The sequence below is a fragment of the Calonectris borealis genome, chromosome 6 (genome assembly GCF_964195595.1).
Source record: "Calonectris borealis chromosome 6, bCalBor7.hap1.2, whole genome shotgun sequence".
In the NCBI taxonomy this organism is placed as follows: Eukaryota; Metazoa; Chordata; class Aves; order Procellariiformes; family Procellariidae; genus Calonectris; species Calonectris borealis.
Genome location: NC_134317.1, coordinates 22,236,954 through 22,251,720, shown reverse-complemented (window position 1 = coordinate 22,251,720; position 14,767 = coordinate 22,236,954). Strand labels below are relative to the sequence as shown.

Below are 14,767 nucleotides of genomic sequence, written 5' to 3'. Positions count from 1 at the left end.
ATTAGAAATTTTATCTAGTTAAGAAAAAAAACCCAAACCAAATTGAAAACCCAGTACTTAATCCTCATTAGCACCCAGTAGACATTCATCTCCGAGACAATGATTTTGATAATGATTTTTACTTGATGATTTGCTTTCTGTTGGACCCTCTCCACTAGTAGCATGATTTTTAGATATAGTAAGTTTAGTTGCCACCCTCTAAAAGTTGTAACTAACTTTCTGAATGACCTCGTTCTTCTGATGTCTGGTAAATACATGTTCTTTAACCAGTAAGATTCGTGGTCTTACGTCATAAGTAAATCTCTTCTTGCATGTAATAACACAAAAATAGTAGAAAACAGGATTGAAAGGTGACTGCAGCCATATCAATTCTGACAAATGATTGTTCCTAAAATCTCTGAGGGAGGAAGATTCAACACTTCCCCCATTCAATTTCTTCTGCTGCTTCCCTAACATTCAGTTCACCCTCCAGTCCTTGGGTGGAATTTAAGTAATTATTTCTTCTGAGCCTAAATGACCAAATTCCTTCAACCTTTCTCAGATCAAGATTTCTGATCATTCTTGCTAAATTATCTCCACTGAACTATCTCCAACAGGCACACAACCTTCAAGAACAGTAGCACTCAAACCTAAATGCAGTTCTCCTGTTCAGCCTGTCTAGGGCTGTTCATTGTCACAGGGAATTCATGCGTCTTTCAGAAAATACTCTTCTTCATACTTTACAGTCTGGCAATGAGGGTTTTTTTTCCGCTCCCTGCCCTTCAGGGAAATAAAAAAGGCAAAAAAAAAAAAAAGCAATATACCCTAGACAGGTGAGAGTCTTTTGCAAACTCTTTGCTGGAGCTTTTGGAATTCAATGTCAATTATATTTGGATAGCAGCTAACACAACATCTCAATGATTCCTACTGAGACTCCTGGATGCTGTATTTAAAAAAAAAAAAAAAAAAAAGGCATTTTAAAGAAGCTCAGGTTTAGAATTAGAATTCAGACTAATTAAAAAAGCTACCAAAAGTTATCCTCAAAAGTTATTAAAAATTTTAAAGACCGTCTTACTAGGTCACATTTGAAACATTTGTTACCTCTGATTTATAAAAAAAGGAAAAATTATACTTCACAACTTTAATCTCTTGTTGCCTCCTATTATACAAAGGGTATTAAGGAAACAGGTGGCTCTTAGCTTTCCCAAAAGAGTTTCCAAAGTCCATTCCTAGCGCATATATATGATGATACTTCTTCCTCGAAAGGGCTACCTTACTGTTATTATTAATGATAATAAAAGGGAGCATTTAATTAATTCACTGATCCTCACAACATCCATGTTGGAAGTTACTTCTATCAGACCAGGGGGCAAAATGAGGCAGTGGTACAGCCAAGGCAGAGTTCAGGAGTTATCTTTTCTGAAAAATAGATTGAATTCTTTAGAGTAGGTTGACTGCTCTGTTTAAATACATCCCATACTTTAACAACTATGTCCAGTAGCACAAACTAATGGAAAGCACAGGAGAGGTTTCTCAAAGCTCTTTGGGTATGCAAACTTTGCAAGCCACTGTTCAACCAGATAATAATGATAGATAAAATTTCTACCCTTCTCCTTTCACTTGACCTGCTCCTTCTTCCCCTGGCAGAGAATAGTTTCTGGAGTTGTAGGGCTACAGTTAATCCTGGTATTACTGCACACCTGCACACCATTGAAGCAACTGTGCTACTCTGAAAGATGTCCAGAACTTGGACCTAGGAATTAAATATTCCTGGAACTAGTTAAAACCTTAGCAGTGCAGTAAGGAATGAATATACTGTTGTTCTTTTGAAGACTGTTTTAAGGAAATCAAATTTCAAACTTGAGCGAAATTTTTTTGGAGGACTGAAAGAGGGAATGAGTGCAGCAGGACACAACCTGAAAGCGCATTTTTACTTTAATGGTGGCATTCTTCTTCTTAGTAAAGGAGATCAAAGAAAAGGCTTAAGTCATTTAAGTTAAGTTATAAACTTTGACCTAGAACAGAGATGATGCTTTTTGAATCCATGAAAATACAGACATTGCTGAAAATAAAGACTTGAAACCATTCTCAATTATCTCATTAATTTTGCCTTCTTTCGTTGTAAGCTTCCATGAGGCCAGGACTGGATAGCCCCTATTTAAGTACCTAAAGGAGAAACCTACCTTCTCTCTTTAGTCTCCTCTTTGATCACACTAACTGACAGGGATTAAGTCTCATCCTGTATGCAGTGTAACAACTATAAGAACTCTACTGGTTTTTCCCAACCCGCTGAATCTGAGGCTTTGCTAAAACTTTATCCTCAGAAATTTGTAAAAAATGACCATTCTACCGCCGTTGCACGTCTGCTTTCACAGTTAAGATTTCCCAGATCTGTTTTCAGATCCTGTGCTTCATTTCAACACAAGTGTGATGGCTATATTCATCTTTCCCATCTTGAACTCATGCAAGATGGGGAGCATCTAGCAATGTTCTGAAATGTCGAGTAACTCGTTCACACTAACATATTGACACAAAGCTCCACCATAATAAAAACAGAAATCTGCAGAGGCGTCATGTTTGTTTTTAGGCAGCACTGTAACTTTTACCTGATATGGATACCCATTCCAGCACTGTCTGGTATTCCAGAGCCAGGGTGTCTGAGAGAAAAAGAAAGAAAAAAAAAAAGGTCTGTATACACCATTTTGGGCAACGTAAGTGTACATAGTTAACACAAGTGAAGGTCAAAACTACAGAAACAGCTTAAAATTTGCAATTTTTGATAGAGGCTATGAAAACTGTATACAACAAGGAGACTCCTCAAAGTTTCACAGCATGAATTAGAGCAACCTGCCTGTTCACAGAGATTTTTGGTTGGTGCACCATGACCTTATACAAATAGCTTTTGCAGGAGTGCAGGCTGAACATAATCAGCTTGTGCTCAGGCGGTCAGATCTCACATTACCTTCTCAATAGCACAGAAAATCTTGGCCCTAGGATGCTCAAATATTTTAAAGAATGTCCCTTGCATCTGCTGTTACATATAAGCATCCTTCCATACAGGATCCATCCTTCATCCCAGACACATCAGCTCAAGATAGCAAATCATACCTTTTGCTTTCCTGGCTGAAGACACGACTGCCCAGAGATGATAGATCTTGCTATCACACGGAAAACACTCTGATATCTTAGGGCAACATGAAAGGTGCCAGAGCAAATTTATTGTAGCATACATCTACAGACTCTTGCATTGCAAAAAGCTGGGCAAACTGAAAGACTTGGGGACATGCAGCTCAGTTATGCTTCCTGTTTTTTTGCTGCTCGCACAAGATTTATGTGATTATTTCTCTTTCAATGCCACAAGAGAGCCTTTTAAATCTTTTCTTGCAAGCAGGTTGTTTCTTTCAGAGTTCTTTAGTTTTTATCTCCTTTTCTGTGCAACTAAATGGACTCAAGATAGAAAATACCATATGGGCAAGCTCTTCTACCCAACATACTCAACCATTAAGTATTTCCCCATTGGTAAGAAGAACATGACCAAATCAACAGCTACCAAGCAGCCAAACTTCCCTTTTTGTGCATGGGCAGGAACAACTCCTTTCAGACATGCATGTCTTGCAAAGCACAGCTGCATCTCAGGTTCTGGCAGCATCTGGACTTTGAGAAGCACGTGTCTACAGTACAAGTACCTACCCACTGGGTATCTCACTAAAAACATGAAAGAAAACTGTGGATTCAAGATCTTTGTGCAACTCCTTTACATAACCTTAACTGCTCTACATCCAAGTATAAAGGGGGCAGAATATTATTAGTGGGTCTCCTGGATTAAGGCATGCATACCCTTACAGCATTAAGTGCTGCCACTAAATTACATTTTTCCAAATAAATCACCATTGCATGAGAGACGGCATTTTCTTATTTTCACCATCAGGTGGAGCAGTTCAACTCAGGCAAAGCATAATAACAAACTAATCCAAAATACAATGTGTGAGCGTCAAACCAAGTAAAATGAACACTAAGCAGAATGTTAAAGCCCCAGGCTGAGAATCAGGCTAGTAAAGTCTTTATAAGTAGGAAGGATTTGTACCATATCAAAAGACAGGATAAATACTAGTCAGAATTACAGCCCAATTCCTAATGATACTTAAGTTCTAATTGTGCTTTGTCTTACAGAACGTCCTTATAGCCTTTGTTGGTTAACAGTGATGTAATATGATTACTAAAGGTTCTTCCTAGTTTTTTGAATGTGTCCTTCACATGGAAAATAAGATAAAATAAAACTTGCACACCCATATCCCCAATGCTCCTGAAACGGAAAGCAGTAATTCTTACAGTAACCTGAGCAGTATACCAACATTTAAAGTAACAGACCTCCTAGAGTTTCTGATATGCCTCTCACAAGGATGCTGTAAAATGATTAAAGTCCACCCAAACTTCTCCTTCTCTCTATTAGGAATAATTACTTCATGCAAGCAATTTATTTGTTCAAACATCTCCACAGTAGTTACTGTGCTAAGTGAGTTCTCCTCATTTCATGCAACAAAAAAAGGTCTTTGGAAACAGCCACAGCCCTTCTGCAATTGTTACTAATATACAGAATCTAAAATATTTCTGTCTGACAGCTGCCTAAATTAGATCCATCCAAATATTGTAGGATAATTCATAGTTTTAGCCAGGTGTGAAAAGCTGTAACTGTCTTTCATATCAGATTCAACAAGAGATAAGAGATGCTTCCTACCCAATTATTTTGCTACCTAAATTACAGGTGCTGGCAAAAAATACACATTTTTCTCTTTCAAATATTATGGCATCTTAAGGCTTCTTCAGAGAGATGCCTGCTGTAGGAGCTGCAGATACGAAGGTTTATGTGCAATTAATATGCTGAATGCTAAATAAAATAGGCCTCACTGGAGGAACCCATAATCGCAAAGCCTGAAAGGATACCACAAACTGACAAACCATATTATATATGCATTAAGCCTCAAAGACCAATACATTGCAGTACATCTGCCTCTTCTGAGCCACATAAGGCTCAGAAAGCCACGCTGCCATCTTAAACAAAATGCTTCTGAGTAGCTGTTTGAAAACCTAATGGATCCTATGCAGGCAACAGGGGCTAAGACAGCAGGGCACCTACACAACCTTCTTACCCCTCTTTCCTCCCCAGTCTCTCCCCCTCCCCTTGACTTGCCTTGGCATCTCTGAGTTGACTCTAACAGTTGTAGCAGCAGGGGACATTGGTTATGCTTGCCCTGGAGGGTTTAGGGAAGAGGCAGAGAAAGAGCTTGGTTTAAGCACAGCCTTCCCCTCTGCCTTGCACAATGAACACAGTTCTAGACTGAACCTAACTTCTCCATGTAGACCATGGTTATAGTTGGAGCAAGAAGCATCCTCTGTGAACCTCACAACTGTGGGATACTCTGTGCAGGCTTCAGCAGGAAGGAGGGAATCCTAAAAGAGCCCACACAGTCTGCAGTGACACCTAGACCCAGTGGTGAAGGGTGGATTAATCAGAAAGATCCTAATACTGGCATTCTCGGGGCCTAGCTGAGCCCTGTATGTGCTCACTCGGTATGTCTGTGAACTTCCTCACACCAGGCAAGCTCACCGCAGAGCAGAGCCCAGCCCTTCCTGAAAAGTCCCATGATGGATGGGGAGAAAGGGACAGTGACTTGGCTTTGCACAGATCCTTTTTTGATGAACATAAAATGTGTGCTACTGCCTGTTGAATACCGAAATTCCCATTTTACTTCTTGTTCTTGGTATATAATTCTGAGGAAGGGAGGAACCTGAGGGGACTGGAGAAGGGAGGAAATGCAAAGATCCTGATAACAAAAAGGCATCCTTAAGTTGGAAACAGAATACTAAAAACTTCAGTACCAATTATGTCAGGCACAGAGCACCAGCCTTACAATGCTGACACCCTCCCTTAACAGAACATAAAGGAGTTCAGATGGAAACTTAAGCTTTACCACTTTGGTGCACTACCTCATCAGTGCAGTATCAATGACAGAGGACGATGATAAACAGCCGTTGAATGTGCTGTCATTTACACTATTAAGGAACAAATCTCTATTATTTTCGTTTCTGTCAAACGAGTATCTGTCAAAAGCTCCATTAAACCTCTCTTCAAGTCTGTGATTAAAGGGAGTAATTTTAAAGAACCCCTTCAGAAATAAAACTTCTCTTGAGACAAGGGAATGACTGAGGATTTGGAAAAAAAAAGAACAAATTATCTGAGATGTCTGCATACTTAGCCAGAAGCCTCGGGTTGTTTTGCATCCGTTGTCCCACTCACTTATCCTTAGAGAAAGCTTCTAATTGGGCCCTGGCTTTCAGAAGCCCCAAAGCAATGAAAATCTGCATCTCTTGCTCAAAGTGCTGCTAGTACGTAATACTTGAAAGGTCAGTTTTGATAGTAAATGGAGGGGAAAAAAAAAAGTAGTAGTACAATAAAAAACCTTGCATTTGTGATCTGTTCCCTAGACAGCTGATTTAGCTGAAAGTATTTTTGTGTGTATTTTATCAGGGAGGCAATAGATGTACCTGATGAAGTATTATTCTAAAATAACAAGGTAAATTTTGGTTCATCATACAGTAATAAAAATAACCAAGAATAGTCCTCTCTCATCCATATGTACCCAGCAGAACCCACTGAGTATAGGAAACACACAAAGGCCACAGGCTAGGTTCTCACAGACAAGAGCTGTACATGTCACGAGCCAGTACCCTCCCATACCGTCAGCAAGCCAGCCATCAGATGTGTGTGTATCAGGCATGTCACGCGTGTAAGCGAATTCCATGCACATTTTATAGACTCAGCTTGTGTCTGTAAATATAAATATATATACATGTAGGTCACATAAATTTGCAAAATAACTGCTTTTGGGCAGCTAAAGTTACTTCCAGAGTTCGTCTCACTGCAAGTTGCCGTATCAGCAACTGAGTCATTTTTCCTTGTACCCAGCACAAATAGAAACCCCAATATGCAACTTGTACCCACAAGCACCGGTGTTGCTTTGCCCTTGGAAGCGTGAGCCTATGGATAACAAGGGATGTGCAAAAAACGAACACAGTGCTGCTGGCACTCATTTTTTCTTTCTGTAGTCCATAAACTTGAAACAAGTAACATATTGAAGAAACACTTCCAGAAGTACATCACTAAGCCTCATGACAGCAAAACCCAGCTCTCCACAGAGCAGCTTCTGCCCTAGCAGTTTGGAGTATTAGACAGAGCTGTTACACACCTGATTTACTCTTGACCACACTGGCATGTTGTAACTCCCAAAGGGATTCTTCCTAAATTCCCAGCTAAGCAAGAAAAATCTTCTGACTTTTCCAGCAGATAAAGAAACACAATCTATCTGCTGTTTTTAGTAGAACACAGCATGTAAAAATCCATGAACATCATGACAGAATCCCCACATCTCACAAAAGCCTATTTATGCTCAAAAACACATTTCAAACCAAAATGAGACATCCTTAGTCCAAAAAAAAAGATTTTAAGTTGCTTCTGAAATTAGAAAACTTTTGATCCTGTAAAACAAAACCATCACAATACAGAAATCCTGAGCATTCGCTGTGTATATGCTCACTCTGCAATCTCAAAAGGCCAAGATTTTATCTGACTTGGTTAATGTATTTGGATACAGCTTTACATAATTTGTCTCCGACAGCTACAAGCAATATTAAGCGGAACAGAAATTAGCACTATTAATTAAAGTCAAGATAATACATACTTTTGGCAAAGTTCTACCCACCTCATTCATTTTGGGCTGATACAGGCAAAGATGTCTCACAGCATTTGTATCTCTACCTTCATCAAGCTAGAGCAGGTCCTTGCTCTTCATGGAAACAAGAGGTACAACTGAGGCCACAACATTTCCTCTTGATTAGTGTTTACTTTAGCTCCCCAAATGCTGTGTGCAATTTGTTCTTACCTCTAGACCTAACGTTCGCTGGCTGATACACACGTATGACATATGACATATATGTACTCTTTTTCTCAACAGCAGCTGCCTTCTCCCACCGCAGGCAGAACACCATCTCCTGCTCGTGTGGACCGATACCTCGCCATATTCTGAGCTTTACAGTTTATCTACCTGAAAGTGCAGTTATAACAGCAGGGGAGGAGGAGACTACAATCTTTCTGTTGACTGCAAAATATAGAAATATTTAACACTTTCCACCTCTTTTTTATTATCCAGGAACTGAAAATTACAGGCTTTTAGTGAACAGCACCTTTCATAACATCAGCAGAAGGACAATTATTCATAATTAACAGTTGTTTTGGGGTGTGGGTTGTGGGATTTTTTTTGCATTTGATCTTCTATGTGCTTAAATTAAATAGTATCTCAATGTTCACTTTTTTCCCAATTATGGCTAGGGATTATAGCAATTTTTTCTTTTTCAATATATTAATAAGCATTCCTCTTGCACATAACTTGGATGAATAAGCACTTGCTTAGAGGGGAATTACTTAAATTGCTTGCTTGCTTTTTCTTTCTGCAACACCTGCATCCTCTTAGCATGGTATGCTGAATGGCTGCTGACATTAGAGAGAAAGTCAGATTACCAGGCAGCACAAAAAGGCATCCTTCTGTAGTTTCCCATGCCAGGGGCTCTATGTTCTAGTGTAAACATGACTCCACCTATTTATGGTAAAACCAAGAGATTTTTCAGTAAATTAATCTATTAGATGCAAATTCCACCGTGATCCTGGGTTTCCTTTCCCACCTTCTTACTTGGCTCAATGGGGATCAGTATAAGTATAGACTACTGCAGCCTTTGTCTCCTAAGGAGAGTATATATCCATGAAAACATTTGCTTCTGCGTATAATGTACAATCTAACACACTTTTTTTCCTCCTAACTACAGAAAAACTCTTTGGTATTAATTGTTGTAAAACAAGTCACAGTTTTACAAGTCACAGAAAGTGACCTTCCTTTTTTCACAAGTATCAATATTTTGCAGCATTTTTCTCTCCCACAGAAAGAGAATGAAACTCTTCCTCATTTTCCTTCATTTTTAGAAGATGATTTATAAAGGAACAACTAGAATGTTCCAAGTCAGCTTTTCAAAGTTTCCATCATCTTCCATTAATTTCACTTGGCCTCCAAGGACATCAGATTTATGAAGTTTTGGAAACTTTCTCTGATTACCTAGAAATGTGTTTTTTTCTTGTTATCCTCCAAAAAATTACCCTGGATAAGACAGGATCTGAACCACGTTAACATCATCCCTTGCTATTGTTGTATTTATTTTGCTACTACTTAAGCATTTCTCATATTCAAGTCTCACTGATTTAAAAAATACATCAGACAGTTTCCAGTCTCCACTGGCCACCTGTGACAGGTACTGAGGGCACAACCTTAGCAGCCGACGATGCCAACAGCAGTGGCTGGTATTGCTTACAGCAGGGTGAACTGCGGAATAAACCGACTCTTTGCAAGCACCAGTGTTTAGTCACTTACACATCAAAATTAAGTATACTTCCTACCCAGAAAATCACTAAGTTCTGACAAAACACCATGCTGGGAACACAGAAAACGCAGCAAAATGACAAAATCCGTGGCTACTATTTTGCATCAACTTCTGCGTGTTCTTCCTTACAGTGATTGGTGATTTGGTTTGGGATGCAGTTGCTTCTCACACCAGGAATAGCATTTTCATAAATTCTTCACAGACCCAAGCAGTCATTCATATTTCTTGGCACAGCTGACAATAGAAGTGAAGACAATGCGACACATTGCCAATGAACGTCCTGAGGTTCTCTTCTCATATATTGTGACTAAGCACGTTGTTACAAGTTTCTGCAGAACTCTCTTTTTTTCTAGAGCTTAGTGCTTTGTGTCTGCAGAAACAAGGTGTTAGGGGGAAAAATGCTTTTGCAACGAAAAGTGCTCAGCCTTTCCTCTCAGCAATCTGCACTGCTGATTTCCAAACATAATTAAAAATGATACTTCTATTAATCGGAAACTATAAAATATACGTAAGGACACATAAAAGGCCAAGATTAACAACAATCACTGGAAGAGGCACTTGACATTTCAAATGCAAATATATGTGTGTGCACAAAAATACTTTTAGAAAAAAACATGAATTCAGGTTTGGATTTATTTACATAAAATGATCTCCGGAAAGACAGAATAAGCTCCATGCACCACATACATCCACTTTTCCCTTTAAAAATATGATGTACAGAGACATGGTGTTTATGTCTTGTGCTGATAGATGCGTAATTTCAACTTCCAAATGATGTGGAAAATGAAGATGGCAAAAGGAACAGATAATCCTAGAGAATCTGGAAGGGTCCTAATATTGAAGCATTGCATGCATTGAACAGAAGTGAAGAACACTCCAGCTGGAGAAGCTGGCGGCTGTAGCGTCTCCTCCCCCTGCCCTGACCAGCCAGCCACCAGTCCCCTTGCCAGGCCCAGCTGCCAAAAGACTTGCTCTCATGTGCGCACCTTCTTCCTCTGACACTCCCCCTGCTAGTTGCTTTGTAGTAAGCAAAACTTTTAAAAACTTTTGCCTTCATGTGTAATGGTAACATTTTCAAGGACTGTTTTGTCATGAGCAAGTTGGGCAGCCAGTGGTGCTATGACAGTTTAGAGCAGTTGAAGGTCTATTTATATAAAATATTGTAGAAGTCAGGCTAAAGTTCCTATTCACTTGCAGGTAACAGGTTTCCCAGTGACACTACTCAATGTGTTTTGTAGTCGCTCTATCTGCACGGTAAGAAGAGTGCATAAAAAGTAGTGGACACATTCAGCCAAGCACTCCAGATGCCTGATAATGCTTTGGTGAAGCAAAGCAGCTGTAAACCCATTAGCTTTACAGCTGCCTTGTATTTTTTGATCACAGAGCCAGATCACATCAATTAGTCTAGAATTTGCATCTAAGAGGATATTGATAAATTTATTTTATTAAAACAGACTTACACAACTGTAAGTCTGGAATTAGCTTGTAAAGAGAGAGTGCTGAGGTTTACACTTGGCAAACCATACCTTGATAGGAGGGTGACCTGTGTAAAATTGTACCTTTAAGAGACCAGCAAAAATCCCAAGAGCAAATTACTAAAAAAATAAATAGGGCAGTTCACCCCTGGTAGATCACTACAGAGCTGTGTGATTTCAGAGTACTCCTCGTTTTCCTACAGGATGCAGGTTCAACAAAGCTCCAGGGTTTCCAGTGCTCTGTGCTCTGATACTACGGTTACTCAAAGGCATACAGGAAAGTGATTAATATTTAAACTCATCATTACATATCTACTTTCTGTAATTATAGTTCCTATCTGTGGCTGCTCTGCCAGAAGAGTGCATCTGTCTGACTTTGGCCAGCCACTGACTTCCATGCCATGTGCTGATGGGAAGTGTTTACCACGTCCTTCATCGTAGTCCTGACGCTGCTTTCCTTTGTAGGACTCACCGTGTGCCCTAAGGGCTTGCTTCACTGACGTATAATATGCTCCATCACTGCATGCAGCCCACAAAAGGAGACAGGGTCAATTTTTAATAATAACAAAACAACTCCTTACTAAGTGAGCACAAAGGTAAAATTTCACGCACAAAACCAGATGTTTAGGACTGTGGTATTTATGAACCTACACTGCCTACTGGAAAAAAGTTGTATAGAGAAAAACCAAACAAAAGCCCCCTCCACCTTCCACTCCTCCAACTGCTCTGTTTTGCTGTATCTTTGTATAGGCACATTGCAGCAAGGTCTCAAAATCATCCCTGACAGTGTGAAAATTAGAAAGTTATTGCAACTGCAGAATTTTTAATAGGAAATATAGGATTTCTCTAGTTCACAGGGCCAAGATTTATCCCCAGAGATGCAAGAGTGTGTTTAAATCACACGGTGCCATTACAGGCAGCTGGTGAGGAAGCCTTTCGGCAGTGAACTCCTCCACTCAGTGGTGCCACTAAAACCTTGACAGAAGAGCTGACTGCTTCTAAACACAGAGACACCATTAAGACCCACCTGATGACCAAGGGAGCAGAGTTCCTTCCAGACAGGTTGCTGGAACAGGCGGGCTGAAAGCACCCCATCTCCAGCCACACCAGTGTGATGGTCACTAGATAGGGACCCATTTCTAAGCACTTCAGTCACTGAGCACAGCTAAAACGAGGCATAACCCCAAGCAACAACGAGTAAGGACAGACTAAAGTAGCCTCTTCCCCTCCCATTCCTGCAACCGTTGCATTTTTCTGAGGTTAGTGCATATATATACTGCATCAGGGCAATTCACCCGTGGGCCTGCAGGTGTTTTTACTACTGAACCACTTCTTGGTGTATTTAATAATGCCACAAGTACTAAGTACTGCCTGGAAAAAGCCCAGTGAGAAAATCTCTCTCATATTGTATTTTCCTCTAACAGAATGAGAGTGGGGGGAAATGTTAATTAATTTTAATATAAAAACACAGTTTGCAAGGAATTCTTTCCTGCTCAGTTCTGAGTCAGTGACCATGATAACATTTACTTCACTAGAGCGAAGGAAGACAGCCAAAATAATTTCCCCAACCTTTAAAAATGTCTAAGACTACATACAATTTTATGTCCATTTCCTCTTTGTTTTTCACCTTCCCCTCCTGCTGAGGAAGTGCCCAGATACAAACCCTTTGCTGTTTCCATTTGTCATCCTCCCGGTGGATCTATTCAGACATAGCTCGTAGCATTCTTCTGCAATTGATCTATTAAAACAACTAGCAATAAGAGTGGCTGGTAGAGATGAGAGCAGAGGAACTATGCTTATGTTTTATAACTGCTAAATTTGTATAAAGTTTTAGTATAAAACAATAAACAGTAAATTTTGGACACAGCAAAAACCTAGAGTAACTGGGCAAGAGAAGAGAGTTTGCTCTCCCTCAGTTTCTTGAGTCTACAAATCTTGGGGACGCGACAACAACAAACAAAAACCAAAAATCCCTGGTGAAACTCCTTAAGTCACATGTGAGATAACAGCAGTTGAAAAACAGAAGCAAAACTCTGAATTAGATTTGAACTTAAAGCAGTATTTCCCCATGCTAACTTCTGTCATTGTTCAATAGCCAGTAGCTGACACCATCAATAGGCAGAAGAAATGAGAAAGCTCTGAGAGGTGTAACAGCGTAACACTGGAAAGGAATATAATATGAAAAAAAAATGCTCATCGATTAATATATTTATTTAACTGGCAAGCTGCTTTTCCCTACTACTTCAAAGGTAAAATGAAGCAGCTTTATGACTCCAAGCCCTTATAGTGTAAAAATACGTATTGTTCCAAAGGTTATACTAGCTTAAATGAGGATACAGCTATCCTGCTCCAAGTCACTGCCTCAAATAGTGAGTTCAACTCAATAATGGCAACTCAAAGCACCAGTCAGATTATTAATAACCTGCTCTTATATCCAAACATGTACTCTTCGCTCAGGTTTAATTAGCTGTGGAAAATAGTACTGCTTCATTCATCTGAATAGCAAAAGCTCCTGGCAATAGAGGAGTGCTGTGCTAAATACTTTGCTACAGGTATGAATGAGCCACCTTAGTTTCCAGATGAATTAAAACTATTTTCATCATAAAATTGCCCAAACAAAACACTTTGGGAAGTATTTGCTCTAGATCTGCCATTTTTATGTATAGGACACTGAAAAATTTGTATCTTTCAGAAAGCTGGGCTGCCAGGAAGATGAATACTGTGCTGAAGTCAAAACTGGCAACCAGTCGACAGGGGGACACAAGGTCTGGCGGCCCCCCGTTCACCAGCCAGAATAGCAGTGTAATGTGCAAGTAGTAAAGATGCTGTGTGTGGCTCAGTACCAGCTTAACTCTCCAAATTGCTGATTACAGAGCATTTACTTATAACTCAGATGTTATTAAATACCCCCAGCTGGATTCCAAGCACATAAAGTGAAATTCAATTCTAGATAATTTTTTAAATTAGTGTGTTGCTTTTCCTCCCCATGCTTATGTCAAATTTGTCCCCATTGTCTGCATTCAAATGTCCTGTTGCCATCAGTGTCCTATTACTGAATTAGGAATATAATTGATATTCTCCTTTTGCTTGTTTCTTTCAAAAACCTTCTGTTTCCTTTCAGCCACAAATAAATTCTGCCAGCCGGCTTAGCTTTGTCCTCTTTTGCCTGATCCAGTTATTATCTTAGCTTCAAACAGCTTACACAATAAATTATTTCCTATGCTGACTGGCCTTCTCTTATGAATCCTCATTGTCCAAAATGCATTCATTTTCCTTGTTGATGTACACTGAAGCGTTGGAGTAATTTAAAATTAAGTTTCTCCACTGACTTTGATCTTTCTAACAGCATGATTCATGATTTATATCTCAGACATCCAAAGCACTCTATTAATCTCTCCTAAATGCCCTCAACAATTTTTATGCCCTTTTGAAGAGATATCTGAAACAAATTCCTTTTCCATTAGATGTGATCTAACTTTGTTCTTACTGGAAAACTTTCCCACTCATGATACTTATTTAAAAATGTAATATGGCATTTCCTCTTTTTCACAACAGCATCCTTCAAGAGCCTCTGGCACGAGTGCTCTTTCCCGCTCTCACAGTGAATTAGAAATTGTTTTATTTAGCACCTAATGCTCAGCCCTACTTTCACAGAAAGGAATAAGAGTATGATTGGATTTTAACATCCAAAATTATTTTAGCTTAACAATTTTCATTACTTACAGATACTCAGTAATTTGTTTTCCAATTAAAAAAAAAAAAGTAATCAAGAAAAACAGAGTCCCCCAATCAATTTTACAGCCAGAACAATTTGCCAAAGGCAGGCTTCATTT

General features: G+C 39.4%; 1 protein-coding gene across 2 annotated transcripts in view; it reads right to left on the bottom strand.

Moving 5' to 3' along the window:
• The window catches only part of CERS6 (ceramide synthase 6), a 126,076-nt gene that overhangs the window by 35,550 nt on the left and 75,759 nt on the right, over positions 1-14,767 (bottom strand). For both annotated transcript variants that reach the window (XM_075153127.1, XM_075153125.1), the window contains exon 5: positions 2,586-2,636. In XM_075153127.1, the coding sequence (XP_075009228.1) occupies positions 2,586-2,636 (51 nt within the window). The remainder of the gene's footprint in view (positions 1-2,585; positions 2,637-14,767) is intronic.